The following is a 23348-nucleotide window of genomic DNA, read 5'->3' on the forward strand; positions in this document are numbered from 1 at the left end:
GAAGGCATGTCAGAAAGCACAAAATAAGATTTCTTTTCAGAAATCACATTACAAGTCACGGGCCACATGGGGTCTTTCTTCCTAGGAGACTGGGCAAACATGATAGAGTGTTTCCCTACCTTAAAGGTCAAAGTTCTTTCCCCCACATCAATTACTGCACCAGCAGTATGCAGAAATGGTCTTCCTAAAATAATTGGGGTGTTGACATCTTCAGGAATATCTAAAACAACAAAGTCAACGAGGAAAAAGAACTTCCCAATTTGCACGGGCACATTCTCTAAAACTCCTATCGGCCGCATCTCAGACCGGTCGGCCATTTTCACGGTCATGTCGGTAATAAGAATCTAGTCAATCGCAATTTCTTAGCCAGACTCAAAGGCATAACACTGACACTAGCCCCTAAATCACATAATGCCTTCTCAATTGAGAAGGTACCAATATTACAGGGGACAGAAAAACTACCTGGGTCAGACAGTTTACGGGTAGCAGTGTGAGTTACGTATGAACTAGACTCCTCAGTTAATTGGACCGACTCAACAGCATTTAAAGATCTTTTCTTAGCTAGCAATTATCTCATGAACTTCATGTATGCAGGAACTTGGCTAACTAGCTCTAAGAAAGGTACTTGCACATTAAGACTGCGTACTAAACCTTTGAATTTATCAAATGTTACCTCATCTTTGGTCGGCACTAATCTCTCTGGATAAGGGGCTGTCAGAAGTAGCTTAGCCCTCTCCTCTAAGTCTCTCATACCGGCATCGGTGGATTTAGGCTGAAAGTCCACTACTTTGTCCTTGTTGTAGCTCGAGCCTTCTTCAGACCGTCTCAGGAATGAACCATTAACAGTCGTAGGATCATACTTTGAGACCGGAACTGACCCATAAGCATTTGGGTCTTGCCTCAATAATTTCGGAGTCGTTTCACCCCGAAACAAGAAATCCCTCAAGTTGTTTGGCATTGGAGGACGATATGGTTCGACATCAGCTGCAACATCAGTCGATCGACCAGTGGGGTCGGTCGATCGACTGACCTCCTGTTTTCCAGAATGATCAGAATGGTCAGAATGTGTCACTGGGGATCGCGGAGTGGTCGATCGACTGGGTGATGCGGTCGATCGACCGCGATCGCTGCTATTCGCCTTTTTCTCGCTCTTTTTCTTCTTTCCTTTTTCAGCAGCCTTTCCACCCTTTTCAACCATAACTCCCCCAACAGCGGGCTCATCAAGAGTAGCCCCGCTCCTCAATTTAATCACATTTAAAGTTTCGCTCTTTTGGTCCGGTTGCGACGGTAATTGCCCAGGAGCTCGAGTTACACTCTTGCTAGCTAGTTGAGCAATCTGAGACTCCAACATTTTCATCCCGACCTCTCTGGCTTGAGACTCCTTCGGCAACATATTTTTCAACTCGGCAAAATCGAAACCATGGGATTGCTGCTGCTGCTGCGGGACATACGGAGGCTTTTGGTACGGTTGATGCTGCTTATGCGGGGGCACGTAGTTCTGCTGCTGCGGAGGTGGAGTCGGATTTTGGACATTCTGGCTAGACCACCTCAGATTCGGATGAACATTCGGCTCAAAATACGTGTTTGTCTGCCTATAATGTTGAAAAGCAGCACACGTCTCATTAGGAGTGGTACAAAAATCGGCTACATGACCATCTATTCCACATCTCTTGCAGACGAAAGGACCATCTGACACAGCATTCACTTGATAGATCCCTCCTTTTGAAGCTCCTCCCAGCTCGTACTTATCAAATCTGGTCGTGAGAGCCTCTAAAGCAGCTACAGAAGAAGATTCAGCAGCTCTCCTTTGATTACCTCGGGAATTTCCATGCTCAGCTCTATGGGTGGCCATGTCTTCAATTATCTTCCACCACTTAGTCTCTCCAACATTCTCCTGGAATCTGCCGTTAGCTGCAGCATCCAGGATAGCCCTCTGATCATCATGAGCCCATTAGAGAATTGATTGCATAGGCTCCATTGCTCGAACCCATGGTGCGGAATAGATCGCACCGGTCTTTTGAAACGGACCCATGCCTCATGAAAATCCTCATCAGGACCTTGCTTGAAGCCTGTAATCTGAGCCCTAATCGCATTGGTCTTCGATGCAGAGAAATATTTTTTGTAGAACGCTAGGGCCAAAGAACTCCAGTCAGTGATCCCATTAGCAGCTCGATCCAGGTCTCGGTACCACTCCCTAGCAGCGTCACGGAGCGAGAATATGAACATCGTCTCCTTTACCTGGTCCTGGGTCACACCTGCTGGTGGGGGTATGGAACAACAATAATCAATAAATATCTCCATATACTTAGCTGCATCTTCATTTGCAGCTCCCCCGAATTGGTCTCTCAACCAAGTTGATGTAGGGCGGCTTTGCTTCAAATTTTCTTTCTGTCCCACCTGGCAATGCGAATCCCTTATAGAGATTCTCAGCTTACGGCTCGGAGTGACTGGCTATACTAGCTTCTTCAGGCATCTTTAGAAAATCTGGAGATGTGACGGTCTCTGTGGAAGAAACTGGAGATGGTGGTGGGTTTTCTTCAAACAACTCGTTCTCGTAGAAACTTGTCCGAGAACTAGGCTCTTCCTCGGATTGTGCTTCTTGAAATAGCCTTCTCTTAACTCGCAGGGTCCTCTCTAGCTCGAGATCAAGGGGAAATAATTCGCCTTGTTAAGACCTGCGCATAAGAATAAACTACAACAAAAAGATGAGAAAAGTTTAAGGAACAAGATGTTCCTTAAACTAAGAAAAAGACTAAAATAAATAAAACAACTAAAGCTAGCGCTGCCTCCCCGGCAACAGCGCCAAAATTTGATGCCTGTCGTTGTGTGCACAAAAATAATATTTATAATTCCAAACTACTACTAGTAAGCGGTAGTAAGGCTCGATCCGCAGGGAGGTAGGGAGATAATAGTCGCTTCCAATTTTAGTCTAAGGGTAACAATGAGGGGGATTTTGATATGAATAATAGCTAAACTAAATGCAAGTAAAATAAAAAGACAATAAAAAAAAGCAATGAAAATAAATGATGTGAACAAATAATAAAAAGGAGTTAGGATGGTCGGGTCACTACAGCTACGATGGCACATACGTCTAGGTAAGTCTCGAAATACAGTCGTGGGTGATGGGTATGACAAGTCCTCTCGGTCAAAGTCAACTAATAGTCCCTCTCGGTCTATGCTATTAGTCCCTAGGTGTCACTAATACTAACTTTTGTTCTTGACTAGTGATCCTAATGCCTAAATTTCATTATCTTTCGATCTAGCAATTTAGCCGTCTTAATTCGTTAATCTAAGTCCTTCCCTATCTCTCGATCAACGGGTTGGTCAAAACTAAGCATCTAACAAGTCTCCGATAGGTCTCATTGATAGATATTGCACTTAACGATTCAAACGAAGCAAATCAGACACGAAGGTGGTCGATCGACCAGCTACCCCAGTCGATCGACCAACCGACTCAGTCGACCGACCAGATAAGCCAGTCGGACGACCAAGCCCTAATCTGAGGGTAGCCTATTCTAGTGCCATCTACGCTAAGTTCGCCTACATCCTAGCAATGGTGATTTAGCTAGACATAATAACGATAATAACAACAATGAAATTCGTAAAAACTATAAAGAAAGACATGATCGAATAATTATAGCAATAATAACGCATAAACTAATCTAGGGTTCAAGGGATCTAAACTAGCAATTTATAAACTAATAAAATAGTAAAGCAAACTGTAAAATAAGAACAAGGATTACCGAAATTGGAACAAGCGAAGAATAGATCCGAAAGCAATGAACTTTTATTGTGAATGAAACGTAAGCTAATTTATTGTTTTCTAGTTCTAAACTAAGGATGATGAAATAACTTGATACTGATTACAAAGCATTGAGTTACGTTATAAAGAATTTCACGTAATACCTCCTCAATAAACCTAATTACAATGGGCTTTGGAATTCTCGTTCTTTTAATTCCCGTCAAAAACACGATCGGGTCGATCGACCATACAAATTCGATCGATCGATGATATGCGCTGTCTGAGTAACCGATCATCGTGCTCTGGTCGATCGACCATAGGCATAAGTCGATCGACCACTGTAGCTGGTAGTCGCTTCTAAATTCTTCATAAAGTTGTCTTTCAGGCCTCGAAATGCGCACCAAGTTCGTTTCTTGAGTAAATACTTCACGTCAAATGCAATGCAAGGTACTTAGGGACGGATTCGGCTCCATTTCCGCTGGATTCTTCATATTTCTGCAATATAATACAAAAACACGAAAGTAGACGGAAATAGGGAAAATAGTGGCATAAACTACTTGATTGAGCTCTGAAATGCGTGTAAAATGGGGTGTAAAACATCATATTTAAGACACGCATCAAGCTTCATTTTCGATTCTCGTGTGTTCTCTTGCCATCATCACTCTTTTTGTTATACACGTATATCTTATCTATCCTAAGTTTCTTTTTCACTCTCACTACTTTCCCACGTATCGCGCTCTTTCTTTTCTAAATTTCCGAGTTCTTACATCCACTCCCCTTAAAAGAGAACTTCGTTCCAAAGTTCGCTATAAGTCTCACATGACACTCTCCCGGTAGCCTATCATTATTGTCAAATGTTGTGTTCTCCAAACGGTCTCGACTTATTTCACTATATCTATATGTTATGCGTGGCCAAGGTCGATATCTATTGATGGGGTTTTTATGTGTATGATTACTATATGTATATACATGTATATGAGTACTCTTCATGACTAGGGTCAACCACTTTTAATACTCAACATATCATTCGCATATCGTATGGAACCGCTACTACTCATACTACTATTACAAACTCGTCATGTGAATTGTGATATGTACTCACCACTATTGTTTACTTATCCATTATTATTACGGAATGCACACATGTTTTCATGTACTTTATGCCATCATGTAATCATTTGTAGCTTGACTATTTTTGTATACCACCCAAACAAATGACAAGATCAAATGTAAACAACTCATAAAAGTCCATCATGTAGGGTTTCTATGGTCATTCGACTCTTAGTAGGTCGGTATAGTCCAAAATCACGGTCGAACGTGTCATAGGTGGTTTAAAATTCCTAGAAAGGGTCAAATTCCACCGTACTCGGCCGAATTCGTCAGTTACTCGGTCGAGTAAAAGTCACTAGATCGAGTGGAAAGCCACTCGGTCGAGTGAGGGTCTTTACAGGAGGTTTCCAGCTCTGTCTTTCGGCCTACTCGATCGAGTGAAGGGGTCACTCGGTCGAGTGAACCACCACTCAGTTGAGTGAAGAGGGTACTCGGCCGAGTGTCACTAGGTAGTCTAAATTTTCGGTCATTAATGACCTCCAAGTTCTCCTATAGTCGAGCATACATGCAATAGAGTCCAAACGGTGTCTACCACACCATTCTATCATACAAGGTCCACTAGTATTGGCCTTATGGCTGGCTTACATTATGAGAATTAAATTGTTCAAAGTTCTAAATGATAAAGAAAAGTCTTAAGGAGTCCCGAATCATAAAGCCGCCACTACTCAGAGGGCTTCCTCTTCTTGCCAATGCTTGACCCCCATTTTGCCCACCTCGAGCGACTCTTCACCGTTTTGCTTCCTCCTTGTTGTGCTCCTCCTCCTTGTCCTCCTCCTTTTCAACATTTTCCCCTCTTTCCCCTGGTCCCTTGCGAGCCGCCTCCTCCCATACTTCATCAAGGTCCATGGCCTCCGCCGCCGTGGTTGCTCCCATCTCACTTCCACCTCCTTGGTAGATATTGCCAAAATAGATCCCCGCATCGCCCATAAATGGATTACACAAGTGTCCTACACCGAAAGGAAGGTGGTACACCCAATCCGTTGGCTGGATACCATAGGCCTTGAAAACTCCGGAGGTGTCTCTGGGTCCGGACCAAAAGCTAGGGTGGTGGGCGGGTCGTACTCCTTGATTATAAAATGCCTCGTGCTTGTTTCTCAACACAAGATTGGTGTTCACTCGGTGTATGAGGTACGACAAGGGATAGTTGGAGTCAAAGGTGGGTGGGCCTTGGCAAAAGTTCCCGGCATATGGTGGGGGCATCGTTGTTGTAGGCATGGAGTAGGAAAAAGATGTGGGAGCTTGCTCGACAGGGGCACGAGGTGAGGGAGGTAACGGAGGGGCCTCCCGTTCCTCGGTAGCATCATCTAGGTCAAAATTAAGGCTACTAGGGATGGTATACCGTTGGGCCTTGGGACGGGGTAATCCCTCTCTCTGTAAAGAGGAAGTCGGGGGTAGTTATTTACCGGCGGGGAGCTTCATATGCCACTCATCATCAACCCTCCAAGAGTAAGTGTTGTCCTCCTCCCCATCCATAACCCAAGACTGATCCCTCAACCAATCAAGATCAAAATAAACAACTTTCTTGGACATGGGTGCATCCACCATCCCCGGTTCGTAAGCTAGCAAGTTCTTGGCCAACCGAGTCACCAAGGCCCCACAATATAAGGCGCATTGGTCCGACTCGACCATCCTCCCAAGGGAAAGACACGGCAATGAAGTGGAAACGGTTTTCATTGCGGGGGTTAAGGTAGGAGCTCAAGATCAACATCTCCGTGGAGTTGAGCTTGCTCGGGTCTTTTCTCCCATAGAGGAGGTTGGTCAAGGAGCGCAAGAAAATCTTTAGGCTGGGGTGCTCAATGTCACTAGTCTTCATATTACTCACACTAACCTTTTCCTTACTCGTGTAAAGATGAAAATACATTGAAGCTTTCATGTCTTTCTCAACCTTATCATGGTGACCCACGACTCGCTTACCCACCTCTAGATGGTCGGCAAAGGTATCACTACCTAGGTTGAAAGTGGTATTCTTGAGCCTAAAACTCACATCATGGGTCTCCTTATCATGGTGAAGAAGCTCAAAAACTCAAGGGTGATGTTGTGATAACTTATCTCTTCGAAGTTGTACAAAACCTCCAATCCGAGAACCGTAAAAATGTTATGCACCTCCTTCTCTATATCTAGGGCCTCCAAGGTACTTACCAATGTGCACTTGGTCAGGGCCATCCTCCTAGTGGCTAGCACTTCAAACCTATCCCGGTGCTCCTCACTCCCAAAAGCTATTGACGAGTAGTTCGGAAGGGCGATAGCGGGCGGTGCCTCTTGCTGAGGTTGGCGGGCATTCCTTCCACGACCGGTTTTAGCGTTCCTTGACATGCTACAAGAGAGAATCACACACAAGATATGGAATGGGAAATGTAAGAATTTGAAGCCAATTTTGGATGTGAATGAAAATTTTCTCGACTTCTCAATTTGATGGATACCAAAAAAAATTCAATATTGTTTTCTTTGTAATTTAACCAACCTTTCAAAATTTCCTTATGCTACAAATTATTTTCCAAAAATTAAAGATCCTTGTGGCATAATACGGTTTTAAAACACGGCTTTAATTACATGTATTAATCTTATTCATCATCCAACTTGACTAATCTTGACTCCACCATGACACGATACACTAGTTTGTTTTTATCATTTTAGCCATTTGCTCAAGCTTTGAAAATTTTAACACTTTAAAGTTTTACTTAAGAGGTTACATGTTGTTGTCATTAATTTAACTTGTTAAACTTGATAAAGGAGAATTAGTTTGGCAAAATTTTAAAAGAGATCCGGGCAAGGGAAATGCTTCTTTGCCATTTTAAAGTCTTTAAGGCGAGCAACTTTTAAGTGTAAGGCTACATTAAGCATCATGGTTTAAAGTTTTGGAGAAGTCATGGAAAAGCAACCCAAGTAGTAGTCATAAAATTAAAATTTTGACATGGTTAGTGTCAGATTTTTAAGAATTTTGAGACAAAATTTCCTTTAACCCCTCTTATAGGATAGTGACAACTATAAAATTCTCAATCCCACAACATAGAAAAATCACCTTTAAGACATAAAACTGCATTGTTCATGGGAGTTTTTAAGAGAAAACGGAAAATTTTACCCAAGTCTTAAGACGAATTTTGTTTCATTTTGCGATCGCATACTACATTATCAACCAAGGTAGTAGTCTTATAAGGCAATTAAACTAAGTTTTACTCATGAAAAAACAAAATTTGGGCGTGACTTGTCTAAAACTCAAAAATTTACGACGAAATTTTAAAACGAAATTTTCACATATTAAACAAGATCCATTCATGACAACAAAAGTTAAGCCTTTGTTGTCCAATTATACACAACAACATTCACCAAAATCCCATTATTGACTCAAGAACACCATTTTCGAGTTCATCAATGGTGGACAAAATTTCATCACAAAAATTTGATTTTTATCAATAATGGTGTAACAAGCTTACTAGTATCACGAATTAAGTAAACTAAACAACTAATTAACAAAACTCAAAGGATTTAAGAGTAGATCTAAAGAAACTCATATTGGGGAAAAAGATGGAAGAAGGTGAATAAGCTTACCTTTATCAATTAGTGGAATTAGATGAGAAAAGTGGAGTAATAGGATGAATTCCAAGCAAAATAGAACAACAATGGAGGTTTTTGGGGAATTTTGGTGAAGAAAGAAATGAAGAGATGAAGATAAGAATGAAAAATTAGGGGGAATAAGGGCTCTTAGCCGAGTAGTCTAACCCGTGTGAACCCACTCGGTCGAGTGCCGAGTGTACTCGGTCGATTACAGCTCTACTCGGTCTAGTGGAAGACCCACTCGGTTGAGTGACGGGTTTTTCCACAATGTATTGCCTCTTGGAACTGGGTCCACTCGATCGAGTGCTTGCTTACTCGGCCGAGTTGGTACTCGAACTCGGTCAAGTGATTCCGTTGGGTTTAAATTTTCAATAGAATCTTATCGATGGATTTCCTGCAAGACAATACAAGGTTCGGGAGTCCACCGTCTATCGGTGACTCGTCCGGAGTTAGTTCATACGTCATCCTACTCACCGTCTTTGGTGCACTACCGTAGCACTAGTGGCTACTCCACTAGCATCAATTACTAATCATACATGATCAATGACACTAATAGACATTCAATTAACACACAATGTGATGCAAAAATTGAAACCATTATTCGTATACCAACACATGTTAACCATTTCCAAACACGCTACTCACAACAATCTAAGCATTCAAATTCCATACACATTCCCACATCATTGGCAACCATTACGTCATGCAAGAAACTTAACGCTACCACATAACCATACAACCATACACTTTACAAATAGTGTTGCCCATACTCATGACCACCCACGTGGTGACCAAATAAGATAATAGGTATTAGTTTTGATATGAGGGCGCTCACTCATCCACAACCGATCTCTTATTGTAGTCAAGTCGTGTTCATTTTATTAGGCACACCTAGGTTCATTTTGGTTCATTGGTTTAGGTTCCAAAATCAAAGCTCTGATACCACTTTGTAACACCCTCTTCTTACCCGGCCAATGTAATTAGGGAATGTTACCGTCTCGGTTTCGCGAGGTAGTGAAATCGGAGTCGCAATTGAGAAACAATTAACATAAATGAAATATTTAGTGGATTACATAATCATAAGTGAATAAATGAAATGAATAATGCAACTCATGACTACTAAACTAATCTAATCAACTATGCTCGACTCGAATGTCATCACGGCTCGTCCCCTCCTCCCGCATGCTAGCAAAGCTAACCTGTAAACATCTGCTCCCCATATGATCGGAAATATCCTATGGATCGACATAGGCCACCCCGGAAATAAGTGACATTTACACGGAAACAACAAACGTCAGTTTCAATATACAAACATAAGACATGACTCGATAAGTGTAGACGCAACATAATATATGAAGGAAACTCGATTATTCAATCACCATACCAGTACCGGGACATGGCCAGACGTACCCACAACCACCGGGGCCAGTGACACGCCCACGACACAACACCTCACACAAAGGTACCGGTACACGCCCAGACGTACTGGGTCCTAAAGCCAATCGGATGGCCTGCCAGACGTCGTGCCTCAACCACACGAGTCCCTCCGTGACTCAAGACATTAATATCCAAATCCCCCTTGGAGTGGTACGCTCCAAGGGGCGACCCGAGCGCAAGACGGTTTCCCAACCGTCTTACGTCTCCTCAACAATCAGGTACCACCACCAAAGACTCCCAACACAACACATTCACAATCATACATGATAAATGGAAGATCAACATTAAACATATGACTCTTTTATGAATCCAATCCCACTTGCTATGACTAATAACCGTTCAACTATTCACATGACATACCAACCGACTCATGAACATACTAACAAGAAAGGACGCCCAAATATACATACACAATATTGAAACCGAGTAGGATAACCTACCTTTTCGCATAATATGTAAGCTAATCGAAATCACCAAGTATCCATCTCATAAAACCGTCTTATCCTACATAAATCATATAATAACTATCACAAATCACTCTATACTATAATACAACATAAAACCCCTTATTATTAGTCACTAATTACTCATTTTACATAACTAAATACTAATTAATCTCTCTTAGTAAACCTTAACTCGAGATTACTCATAAGGCAAAGAAGAAAAGGTGAAATTTCGACTTAGTAAGGTAGATCGGGAATTAGGAGAGGTGTTCCATCATTAATCCAAGTTTGAAAGCCAAGGGAAAGGCATATGGAGCATTTTAGAGAGAGGGGTGAGTGTTTTAGAGTGAATGAAGGGGATAGGGTTTGGATAGGATGAAATCCCGAAATTTCATTCCTCAGGTACAGCACAGCACCACTCGACCGAGTGACCGGTTCACTCGGCCAAGTGGCACTCATTCGGTCGAGTATACCCTTACTCGACCGAATGCCAACTCACTTGGTCCACCTAGGGTTATACTCGGTCCACTGGGAGTCTACTAGGTCTAGTTTAGGTCTTACTTGGTCTCGTAGGAGGGATAATCCTTTACTTCCGAGTGAATCTGGATTCCCTCAGGTGTCTCTAGGTCTTTTGTGGGTCCCAAATTATTCGAGTATTACACTCTTCTTCTTTTATTTTGAAAACCCAAATCAAATCATCTCTCTAAAAACTCAAAAAAATACAATCTTATGCTTATTGATGTTAAAACTGAATCTTAATATGTGAACATCCCCTATTTACTAAAAGAATAGGAGTATCTTCGTTTTTTCCCGCCTAACATTATAACCTGTAAAAAATATACTCTAAAATCATTGCTATAATTAAATATATGTCACACCTAAATCATTGCTATAATTAAATATATGTCATGCCTAAATGAATAATGTCACTGTAAACATATGACTAAAAAAATAGAAAGCATTTGACGACAGAAAATCTTTTTTTAGTCATGGAAAGAGAAGCTACTTCTTCTCAAAGGAAACCCTGAAAACACAAAAACACGTAACTTTTTCTTCTTTTTTACTTGATTTTCAGCTTGACCATGGCTAAAACAAGAGCGCGCAATAAACAATCCGGGACATCTGAGAATGTAGTTGAGGAAACATCGGTGGTTATGGATTCTGAGGTACCAATAGTAGAAGATATAACGGAGGAAGAGGCTCAAATGGAAATTCAGGAAGGTAACGTTACAGCGGCGGTCAATACAGGTAATCCTTCGTCTGAAACTGTGGGTCAATTGCTTAATCTCACTGGAATTTTGGAGAAAACTCCGGTGGTTAGTACAACAGTAGTTTCAGGAGATATACCAGCTCATGCTACTGATTTGGGTATTGGAATTGCTAGGCCTTGGAATTTAGTGGCTAAACCTTCCCCTGGCATGAGTCTACACTATTGTGAACAAAGTAGGGATGCTGAGATTGTTGAGATAGTTGAGGAGGATGTTATTGATGAACTAAAGTTTTTGAAGAATACATTAATGGGTAATTTCTTGGGCGCCAAGCCAAAATTACCGCAGGTTGATGAGTTTGTTCTAAAAAATTGAAAGAATGTAACTAGACCAATTGTGCAGTATTATAAGAAGGGATGGTTTAGTTTCAGATTTTTTTTGTGAGGAGGACATGAATGAGATATTGAAGGGAGGACCATGGACAATGGGTGCCAGCAATCTGATTTTGAAGCAATGGACACCTTCCTTCTCGCAGGAAATGGATTCTGTTTCTCAGGTTCCTGCATGGGTTCTTTTCCCAGACTTAGACCCTTTCTTGTGGTCTGGTAAGGTTCTCAGTAAGATGGCCAGCACTATTGGCAAGCCACTCTTTGTTGACTTACCTACTACTTTTAAGTCTAAGCTATTGTTTGCAAGAGTTTTGGTGGAGGTGGATGTAGCTGAAGATTTGCCTAGCACTATCCAAGTTGTAACTCCTTATCATGGGACAATCACCCAACGAATTGTCTATGAGTGGTTACCCTATTACTGTCACTGTTGCAGGAAGTTGGGACACACCAAGGAACACTGTAAGTTTACAAAAATTAACAAACAGTTGGAGGAAAAGAGGAAAGCCAAGGTGGTCCAGGAGTATAGAGCTGTTTCTCAGAAGATTACCACTCCTCCTTCCACAGATGATAGTCAAGGGGTAGGCCATAGTCTTCCTGCTTCAGGGATAGAGAAACCTGCTGGGGAGGAAGGGAAGAGCCCAGAATGCACTGGGCTAGGCTCTTCTCTTTCCAACTCAGAGGTTCTTTCTTCCTCTGTTAGCAAGGAGGCAGGCTCAGGATCCCACATAGTTGCTGATGAGGGTGAGAATATGCAGAGGGGTGAAGGGAAAATTGCAGATGGGGAAATCTCTGTGAATCCGAATTATAGTGTTTCAGTTCAGAACTCTTATTCTATTTTGCAGGAGGAGGGACCCATATTGGTTACTAACACTGAGGTGGTTCTTTTGGAAGAGGAGCCTCCTAATCCAATTCCATGAAAGTTTCTTCATGGAACATTAGAGGGTTTAATGACCCAATAAAGCAGTAAGAGGTTAGGGGATATCTTAGGGATAATAAAGTTGAGGTCCTGGGTTTGCTAGAAACGAGGGTAAAATTAAATAATTTTGCTGCTATTAGTAGGCTTTTTCCTTCTTATATGGTTATGAATAATTACTTCCACCATTACAATGGTAGGACTTGGGTGTTTTGGATATTAGGAGAGTCACTTTGGTTTCTTCTTATGTCCATGATCAACTCATTCATTTAGAGCTTCAACACAATGCTTCTAATAAGACATTTCATGTTTCTTTTGTTTATGGTAGCAATGATGCTGATCATAGAGAAAGATTATGGGTAGAATTAAAAGGAGTTGCTTCTAAGGTTACCAATTGGATTCTTATGGGTGATTGGAATATTGTGAGAAGTATGGAGGAGAGGATTGGTCCTAATCCACCATCTGTTAGAGATATGCTGGCTTTTAATCAATGTATTTTGGAGTGCCAGTTAGAAGATCTTCATAGTTTGGGTTGTGAATATACTTGGACTAATAAACAGGAAGCTGTTACTAGGGTTTGGTCAAGATTGGATAGAGTGCTCTCCAACCTATTATGGTTGATTCATTTTCCTACTACTCAGGTTCATGTATTGCCAGCGGGGGTCTCTGATCACTCCCCTCTCTTGGTCAATGTTACTGATGTTCCCCCCCCCCCCCCCCAAGGAAAAGATTCAGTTACTTGAATTGCTGGGAAGATCATGAGGAGTATGGGATCAGGATGGGAGAGGCTTTAGATATTCCTGTCAGTGGGAATGCTATGTACAGCTTGTTCTCTAAATTAAAAAATGTTAGGCAAAACTTATTGCATTACATAAGCATTCTTATTCTGGAATTTCTGAGAAAGTCAGGGAAGCTCAACAACATCTGCATTATTGTCAATCCTGTCTCCAGGGTAATCCTTTGGATCCTGACTTAATTGCTAAGGAGAGGGACTTATTATAAGATTATTTGGTTCTTAAGAAAGCTGAACATAACTCTCTACTCCAAAGAGCTAAGGTTCAGAGTATAAAATTAAATGATGCCCCTACTAGTTATTACTTCTCTCGAATTGCTTCTAGGAAGCACCAAGATATTATTGGGAAGCTGAAGGATAGACATGGGTGATGTGACCATAATTAGCGCATATTTAGTCCCCGAATTAGCCTTGTTCCCATGCTTTTTAGTGCATATTTGGGTCATTTATTGTCTTTAGTTCTTTGTTTTAAATATTCTTTGAGGTTTTGTGTCCTTGGTAGGAAAGGAGTGAAAACCTTGCATTTTCATGGCAAAATGAGACTAAATTGATTGAATTCAATGACCAAGCATCAAGGAGAGATAAGATTAGAAGGCCTTTGTACATACTATAGTAGATGGGCAATGACGCGAAAGGATCCTTGCATCCCCGAGGAAATCCCCAAGGATTTTATGAAGGAAAGGAAGAAAAGAAGAAAGAAGTGAAGCTGTCCAGCAATCCGTGCGGATTGACTGGAAGACGCCCGTCCTCCACCTCCACAATCCGGCCGTCTTCTCCCAAAGACGCCCGGGCAGCAAGACCAGAAGACGCCCGGATTCCCTTGAAGACGCCCGGCGAGATCGTTGAATCCGGCCGTCCCGTGCCTAAGACGCACGGATTCTAAGACAGCAAGATTTCGTTTCTTCAAGCTTCAATGAAAGATGCCCATCCTTCGAAAAATACCGGCGTTTCCCTACTCAAATCTCAAAAGTGTAATTACTAGTTTAGCCCTTAGTTAACCCTAATGCATCCACCTAATTTCCACTATAAATACCCCATTAGTCTAATTGGAAGAGCATGTTCTTCTTATCAATTCTTAGAGTAGTTAATATCAATCAAATCTCTCTTTAGTTTTGTAATCAACAATTAATCAAGTTTTAATACACGTTTTATTTCCTTAATCTCTCTTTTGTTCATCCTTTATTTTGGGTAATTGAAGATTATTTGGGTTATTATTGGGAGATTGACAACCTCTCAATCAAGTATCAAGTACTTCTTTTATTCTTTGCTTTATTATTGGAATCATTAGTAGGTATAATTCTCTTAATCCCTTTTTAATTATTGTTAATTACTTTCATTTATTCATCATGTTTTACTTTGTTGGTATGATTGACAACCTTGCTAGCATGATCAACATGATAATGACTGAGTAGTCACTGATACGTGCATTTTACATAGCCTTTTTAGCCTATTTTATGCACGTATTTCTATGCTTTTATCGTGGTTTTATGCTACGAAATGCCCCGAATATGCTACTTTGGGTTATTTTGTCTTATTTGCAGGAATGAGCCATAAAGTAGCGAAATCAAGCCAATTACCGCTCGTTTAGCATGCATTTGGAGAAGAGTAGACTTGGAGCGGGAAATATTGCTGTCTTGGGATGCGTGAAGACGTTTTGGGGCGCTAAAAGGACAAGTCAAGTCAAATTGACGAGAGTGATGAGCTGCTGAAGTCAAGTTTCACTTGATCGAGTGATTTATTACTCGATCGAGTGGTTTTAGGTGCAATAATCAGTCGATCGAGCACTATTCTAAGTCGATCGACCAGTTCCTTATATGCCCTTGCTCGATCGAGCACTTTACTTGGTCGATCGAGCTGTTTTCTGGCTGAGTTTGCTCGATCGAGTGATTTCTCTACTCGATCGAGTGGATTTTTGCTCCGGGCTGGGCTTTTTAGGTTTAATTCCGTCATTAGGTTTACCTTTACTCCTGATTTCTTATAAATAGGAGTAAAGGTTGTCATTTGTAATCATCCAGAATCCAAGGATCACGTTGCTCTTCTCCCTTTCTCTATACACTGTTACTTTTATTCCTGTTCATTTCCGGATCTCTTTAATTCAGTAATTCTTTCTTCCTTCCTCTCTTTTTATTTAATGGTTATTATTTCCCCTCCCTTTTTATTTATTGTTCTTATTAATTCCATGTCTAGCTAATTCCCCCTAGTATGTTAGGATTAGGGAAGCCGTGGTAGCATGCTTTAATTGTATTAAATAGATTAGTCTTGCGATAGGAATTGTATTAGGCAATTTAACTGTTATCCGGTCGAATGAATGCATGCAGGAGACTAATAAATTTAGTTAACCCCGACCTGGATCGAAAGATTGGAAGGGAAGGCTTGCTTAATTACAATAGGGTATTGCAGTGAGGGCGAAAGTTAAGCTGTTTACGCTCTAGGGCGGTTTAAGGACCGAAAGGTGACGACCATAGCTCTTCTTATCAATAGTCTAATCGCCTTAGTATTCACGATAATATAAGATCTGATAGCTGCCATGGTAGACCGACTCCTAGCATACTTCTTTTCTCTTGCTGTTAATTTCTCTTATTCATTTCCCTCGCTTTAGTCTCTAGTTAGTTAAATCAATTCAAAACCCCCATTTCTGTGACACCCTGACAGACCGAATCAGACAGATAAATAGCAACTTAGCCTCCCTGTGGAGATCGACCCTACTTACTACTAGCTATTAGTAAGTTGTACTTAGGTATTTATTTTTGGTGTAGAAACGACCGCATCAAATTTTGGCGCCGTTGCCGGAGAGGCGACGCTTTGTATCTGTTTTATTTTGTTTGTCCTTTCGCCTCAAGGGAAGACTAAGTGCCTTGAGGCTGTTCTTATCTCTTTCTTTAGTGCTGTTTTGATAGGCTCACAGGTTTATTAGATAGGCTACTGAGGGAGATTATCGAAGGGAAGGCTTGAGTACCTTCGATCCCTCTTGCCAAGATGACATCTGTCTCCCGACTAATTGCTCAGTTTGAAGCCCAAGCTGAGAAACCTGCTGGTTGGGAAGGGAAGAAATCTTGGGGAGGTGGTGCTGCTGAGCACAATGCAGCTGTAGTTGTGCCGCCACATCCACCCCATCAATGGCCACCGCAACAAGATCCTCGTGATATACAAAAAAAAGAAATCGCGGAGCTGAGATCCTTAGTCCTGGAATTTGGTAGACATATGGGTGCTCAAGTCACTAAAATTGCTGAGTTGCAGTCTGAAATTGCTCGGTTAACAGCTGGGTTGGTTGCTCGGCAACCAAAAGAGGTGTGCTTGACCAAGAGCGGTTTTTCCCATGAAGAACCCGCGTTGCCCAATGCTGAAAATGATTTCGATATTTCGGATGACGACTTTCTAGCGTATTTCCAGAGTGTATGCAAGGATACCAGCGCTGTACAGGAAGAAAGTCCTCGATCGAGTAATATCTCTTCTCGATCGAGTGACACGCAGGAGGATGGTTCTCGATCGAGTGATTGTGTTACTCGATCGAGTGAGATGCGGGAGGAAGGTGGTCGATCGAGTGATTATTCTGCTCGATCGACTGAATTGGCCATTGGGAGCTTTAATTCGTCACTTGGGTTCATTTTGGATGACGAGTTTGACGATGATGAAGGTTACGGTGAACCTCCCTTATTCACAGCCGAGTCGGATACACTTGAAGCTGCGATTTACGGGGTGGATTCCACTGAGGAGGTTGATGAAGAAGCAGTTGAGACGGTAATTGCTCCTAGCACGGAAGAGGTAATAAACTCTTTTACCTATGATTCCGTCATTGAGAACGACCGATCTGAGGTAGTAAATGATAATTTTATTATTGTTTGTTCCAATAGTATTTTGCCTCGTTTGACTTGCGCAATTTCTTTTAAAGTTATACCCCCTCTCAAGTGGACGATTAAATTAGCAAATTCTCACCGTACATGTCATCTCAAAATTGCTAATCTGAGTCGGGACCCTTATATATTGACAGTTGCTCCCGCGCTCCTTTATTATGTGGATAAATTTAGGAGCTCACATAGGAAATTTGTTAGACTTAAATGCTTACATATTTTTATTTCCTATTTCTGTATTCCACTTTGGTGCTACTTATGCTGTTGTGTAGCACATGCGCAGCTATTTGACAGGTTGCTGCGCGCTTTGAGCTGTTTTGATTGTATTTAATTAGAGAGGCTCGAAGAAAAGAAGGTCGAGCTGGGACCTGACTGAAGCTAGCGCTACCCGGGAGGCAACCCGGCGATTTTATTTTGCTTTTATTTAATTTCAGTTGTAATAAATGGTTAGTATACCATAGACGGTCTCAGTTAAGCTTGTTTTGGTTAGTTGCGGGCTGTTTTTATTGCGTTTTGCAGGAATTACACCGAGGATCACTCGCTCGAGTAGTCATTCTACTCGATCGAGCACTTTTGCTGATGAATTCACTCGATCGAGTGGCAACCGTACTCGATCGACCACCTGCAGATTAGAGAACCACTCGATCGACCACTATTCCAGTCGATCGAGCAGTTTTTGCATGCCCATTCACGTATTGACTTGGATTAGCTTCCTGAGACGGTTTTCCGGGCCTTTAGCAACCTCCCATTTCATGGTCGGTTTGGGGAGGTCCCCTTATTCGCGCATTTTGTGAGTTTTTCCGTATTCACTCTCTTTCTCCTTTAGTTTGCATTTCCTTTCCATGTTTTGGTACAATGGGGGCATTGTACGGTTTGGGTTGGGGAGGTTATGCATCCATATCTGTGTCTGCATCTTGTTTTTATTGCATTTCAGTTATCACGTTTAATTTATGTTTGCATTGTTATTTATTTCATAAAAATTCAAAAAAAATTCAATAAAAATCAGAAAATTGTCAAAAATTCAAAAATTTCACGTTTATTTTTAGTATATAGGTTGAGTCGGAACGGTAGATTTCCATGATGAAACTGCACTGCATTTGTCTTTTTGCTTAAAGCCTTGCATTAAACTGTTATCTTTTAGCTTTGTCTTTTGCATAATCTACGAGTTAATGTTTAATTTAGCTGAACGAATAGACTTGACCTGAAATTTTGGCAACCTACTTATAATTTCTAAGAATTAGAGCCTTATAAACTGGTGTCATTTATGACCAGTTTCATGTAGGATTGTGAGTAGTTACTCCTTGCATAACATGTTCATTAATTTGCACGTATATGAAATTCAATTGCTTTTTGCCTTCCTACATTCGGGTTAGTGGTTGGTGTCACATGCAGGGAGGTGCTTACAATTTCCCTTTCTTTCATTTTTACCCATTTAAACTCCACATTAGCCAAATTTGCCAGTTGACCCTTAACTACATCCCAAATTTAGCCTGCCTTGTCAAGCTAGTTTAGATTGTTCTGCGGTATACTGTTTATTGTATCAAATCTTGGCTCATATCATATTGATTTGGAGTTGGTAATTTATGAAGAAAAGGAGGTTGATGAGAAAATAAGACGTGAAAAAGAATTGAAAAAAAAAGGGGGAAAAATCAAAAAAAAAAAAAGAAGAAAGAGAAACCGAGAAAAAATAGAAATAGAAAAAGAAACAAAAAGAAAAAAAAAAGATGTTGTTTGTTGACGGTTTCTGCTCCTATGTTCTATCTTACATCATTTGAGGAGTATGTTTGGTTCGGTTTGGTGAGATTTTATGCCAAATGAAGGGCATGGTGCTTATTTCATAATTGAGTTGGAAATGGATATGTCTCATATGGTTCTGTTTAGGTACTAGCTTGGCCGCCTATACCTCCACATTCCCATAATATGTTTTGCCTTTTCTTACCCATTTCCTCACTTTACCATATTTTTGTAAGCCCTCGGCTGTGACAGGACCTCGTTTGGTTGGAATGTGTGTACGGTAGCTAGAATTGTCTATCATATTAGTTGCATGCATGTTTATGTGGGTCGTAGTCTAGGTGAGCGACTAATTTTCTTCTTCTCTCTTACATTCATATGCTTACCCTTTGCTTCATGAGAGAAGAGTGACCCGTGAGAGTCCATTATTAAAGGTCTTGCAAGGTCGACGGTTCAGCTTTATTTATAAACATCCTATAACTCGTTTGTATTTGACTGCTTTGCTATAAGTGTTAGTTTGCTTGTATTAAATTGGCTTAAGTGGGCATTTGTAGCTGGCTCTGAGTTATCTTTTTCCGTTCCTTTAGTTGCATTTTTACTTTACTCGGGGACGAGTAAAGGTTTGGTTTGGGGAGATTTGATACGTGCATTTTACATAGCCTTTTTAGCCTATTTTATGCACGTATTTCTATGCTTTTATCGTGGTTTTATGCTACGAAATGCCCCGAATATGCTACTTTGGGTTATTTTGTCTTATTTGCAGGAATGAGCCATAAAGTAGCGAAATCAAGCCAATTACCGCTCGTTTAGCATGCATTTGGAGAAGAGTAGACTTGGAGCGGGAAATATTGCTGTCTTGGGATGCGTGAAGACGTTTTGGGGCGCTAAAAGGACAAGTCAAGTCAAATTGACGAGAGTGATGAGCTGCTGAAGTCAAGTTTCACTTGATCGAGTGATTTATTACTCGATCGAGTGGTTTTAGGTGCAATAATCAGTCGATCGAGCACTATTCTAAGTCGATCGACCAGTTCCTTATATGCCCTTGCTCGATCGAGCACTTTACTTGGTCGATCGAGCTGTTTTCTAGCTGAGTTTGCTCGATCGAGTGATTTCTCTACTCGATCGAGTGGATTTTTGCTCCGGGCTGGGCTTTTTAGGTTTAATTCCGTCATTAGGTTTACCTTTACTCCTGATTTCTTATAAATAGGAGTAAAGGTTGTCATTTGTAATCATCCAGAATCCAAGGATCACGTTGCTCTTCTCCCTTTCTCTATACACTGTTACTTTTATTCCTGTTCATTTCCGGATCTCTTTAATTCAGTAATTCTTTCTTCCTTCCTCTCTTTTTATTTAATGGTTATTATTTCCCCTCCCTTTTTATTTATTGTTCTTATTAATTCCATGTCTAGCTAATTCCCCCTAGTATGTTAGGATTAGGGAAGCCGTGGTAGCATGCTTTAATTGTATTAAATAGATTAGTCTTGCGATAGGAATTGTATTAGGCAATTTAACTATTATCCGGTCGAATGAATGCATGCAGGAGACCAATAAATTTAGTTAACCCCGACCTGGATCGAAAGATTGGAAGGGAAGGCTTGCTTAATTACAATAGGGTATTGCAGTGAGGGCGAAAGTTAAGCTGTTTACGCTCTAGGGCGGTTTAAGGACCGAAAGGTGACGACCATAGCTCTTCTTATCAATAGTCTAATCGCCTTAGTATTCACGATAATATAAGATCTGATAGCTGCCATGGTAGACCGACTCCTAGCATACTTCTTTTCTCTTGCTGTTAATTTCTCTTATTCATTTCCCTCGCTTTAGTCTCTAGTTAGTTAAATCAATTCAAAACCCCCATTTCTGTGACACCCTGACAGACCGAATCAGACAGATAAATAGCAACTTAGCCTCCCTGTGGAGATCGACCCTACTTACTACTAGCTATTAGTTAGTTGTACTTAGGTATTTATTTTTGGTGTAGAAACGACCGCATCAGTCACCTAGCTAGGGTTAATGGGTAATTAGGGGAAACCAACATGGGGAATGATTCATGCTTAAATTAATATGCTTTCATGATTTATTTGCTTGCTTGTTTTGATCTCAACTCATGCACATATTATGTTTGATGAAATGCGAGCCTATGAATCCTTGCATTTTTTTACCCATCACCTACCTTTTCAACGAGACTTGTAAGACATAAACCAACTCGAGTCTCATTAGACCATGCATGTTGTTGAGTAGGGAAGACTAAGTCGACTCGTAGGTGTTGTACAATCTAATCGATTCGGCTCCGAGACCCAAACTTTCCTAGGATTATAAGATATAACCCAACTAATTCCATCACAACAATAATTGCTTGCTTATAATTTGAGAACATGTTTGTATGATCAATTCCCATGAATCCCCTATGACCCCATGACACCCTAGTGCTTTTTATCAATTGTTTACAACACTTTTAGTTCATCTTGCTTGTTTATTTTCATTGCTATTTAGTTTAGTGACCTTCTACATCAACCCAAATTGTGACACCCCTAAGACACCACTAGTTTCAATAGAAATCTCATCTCAATTCCTGTCCCTTGGGATCCGACCTTTACTTGCCTCTTTACTAATTGTAGAGTTGTTTGTGAAGCTATAAATTGTGTTTTGGTCTAGGTGCTCCTAACGACAAGTTACCGAAAAGATTTAGTCCGACAAAAAAATGGCGCCGTTGCCGGGGACGGTGTTAACTTGATTTAGATTTTCTTATATTGTTATTAGTTGTGTCTCTCTTTGTCTTGGGGAAGTAAAACTTCTCAAGGTTTGTTCTAATTATTTTCGAGTTGTTTGATATTTTGCATGTCTAGAAGGTCACAAGGTGATTTGTTACCTTTTGATCGTGAAATTGAAAGAACTTTGACAACCAATAGAAGACTTGCTAGGAGAAATTTGAGAGGTATTAGTGAGGTTGTAGATATTCAACCAACTATTGAGTTCATCAACCCTTTTGCAAGAGAAGGTGAGGAGAACTCAACACAAAATACAACACAAAATCAACCCACAATGCCTAAGTTTTCATCACATTCCGTACCCACCGAGGAGAACCTACCCAATGGTACTCCCACACCACAACATTTGACCGGAAATTTTATTGCCAAATCCGCATTTATCCAATTAGTCGAAAGGAGCCAATTTGGGGGGATGCCTAGTGAAGACCCTCATTCTCACATGGAGACCTTTTGTGACTATTGTGATGCGATTTCTCAAACCGGTGTAACTCAAGACCAAATTCGATGGTTCTTATTTCCTTTTTCTCTAATTGGCACCGCGAAACAATGGTTGAAGGACCTTGATAAGGCCACTCTCGGAATTGATTCTTGGAAGAAGTTGGCTCTAGCTTTCTACAAAAAATTCTACCCACCGGAAAAGACTAACATGCTAAGAGCTTAAATTACGGGTTTTAAGCAAAGGGATGAAGAATCTTTGTATGAAGCTTGGGAGCGGTTCAAGGGAATTTGTCGCTCATGTCCTCACCATGGACTTAGCGAGTGGTTCTTGGTACAACAATTTTGGAACGGTCTATATGAAGATTCAAGGAACATTCTCAACATGGGATCAAATGGAATGTTCACCGAAGTTGATGACAATCTAACATGGAACAAAATTGAGGAAATGGCGGTCCATAACTCACAATATAGTAGACCTCGCAAGGCTACTAGAGGAGGAAAGCATGAAGTGGACTCCGTTACTCAATTGGGTGCTCAACTTAGAGCTCACATTGATACCATCAATTTGAAATTTAAAAAAGCTATGGCTAGACTCGAATAAGCCTCAAAATCACCAAAGCATCACGTTAATGCCATGATGGCATCTTCATCAATCCCAAGTGGGATATGTGAGAATTGTGGAACTTTGGGACATGACCAAAGTGAATGTAGGGGAACAAATGAACAAGTGAATGCTTTCCAAGCATACAAGAGTGGTACCCCTGATTCCAACTATTACAATGAAAACACCAAATTCCATCCAAATCTCTCATACAAAAGCCAAAATGTTCAAAACCCTCAAACAACATACACCCCACCTCCCATGAGAAACCAAAATCAAAGACCCTTTTACAACCAAAACCAAGGCTACCAAAATCAAAATCCATACAATCAACAAAATGACCAAGGTTTTGATGTTCAAAAAGCGGTCCTCCAAATG

The 23348-nt window shown here is 40.9% G+C and overlaps 1 protein-coding gene and 1 non-coding gene across 2 annotated transcripts; one reads left to right on the top strand and one right to left on the bottom strand.

Moving 5' to 3' along the window:
• Positions 1–11976: 11976 nt before the first annotated feature.
• On the top strand, positions 11977–13537 carry LOC141614528 (uncharacterized). The gene is made up of 2 exons (XM_074433273.1): positions 11977–12756; positions 12995–13537. The coding sequence occupies exons 1-2, from the start codon at positions 11977–11979 to the stop codon at positions 13535–13537; spliced, it is 1323 nt and encodes a 440-aa protein (XP_074289374.1).
• A 9040-nt stretch (positions 13538–22577) lies between these two features.
• Positions 22578–22684, bottom strand: LOC141616315 (small nucleolar RNA R71). The gene has a single exon (XR_012530671.1). It is a non-coding gene; the product is annotated as a small nucleolar RNA R71 (small nucleolar RNA).
• Positions 22685–23348: the final 664 nt, after the last annotated feature.

This window comes from Silene latifolia, chromosome 11, assembly GCF_048544455.1.
Source record: "Silene latifolia isolate original U9 population chromosome 11, ASM4854445v1, whole genome shotgun sequence".
Lineage (NCBI taxonomy): Eukaryota > Viridiplantae > Streptophyta > Magnoliopsida > Caryophyllales > Caryophyllaceae > Silene > Silene latifolia.

What these genes read in the sequence shown, in the direction of transcription:
- LOC141614528 (XM_074433273.1), top strand. Translation starts at nt 11,977, where the DNA reads ATGGGTGCCAGCAATCTGATTTTGAAGCAATGGACACCTTCCTTCTCG. An exon ending in TATTGGTTACTAACACTGAG is followed by an intron (nt 12,757 to 12,994) that starts GTGGTTCTTTTG and finishes TTACAATGGTAG; the next exon opens with GACTTGGGTGTTTTGGATAT.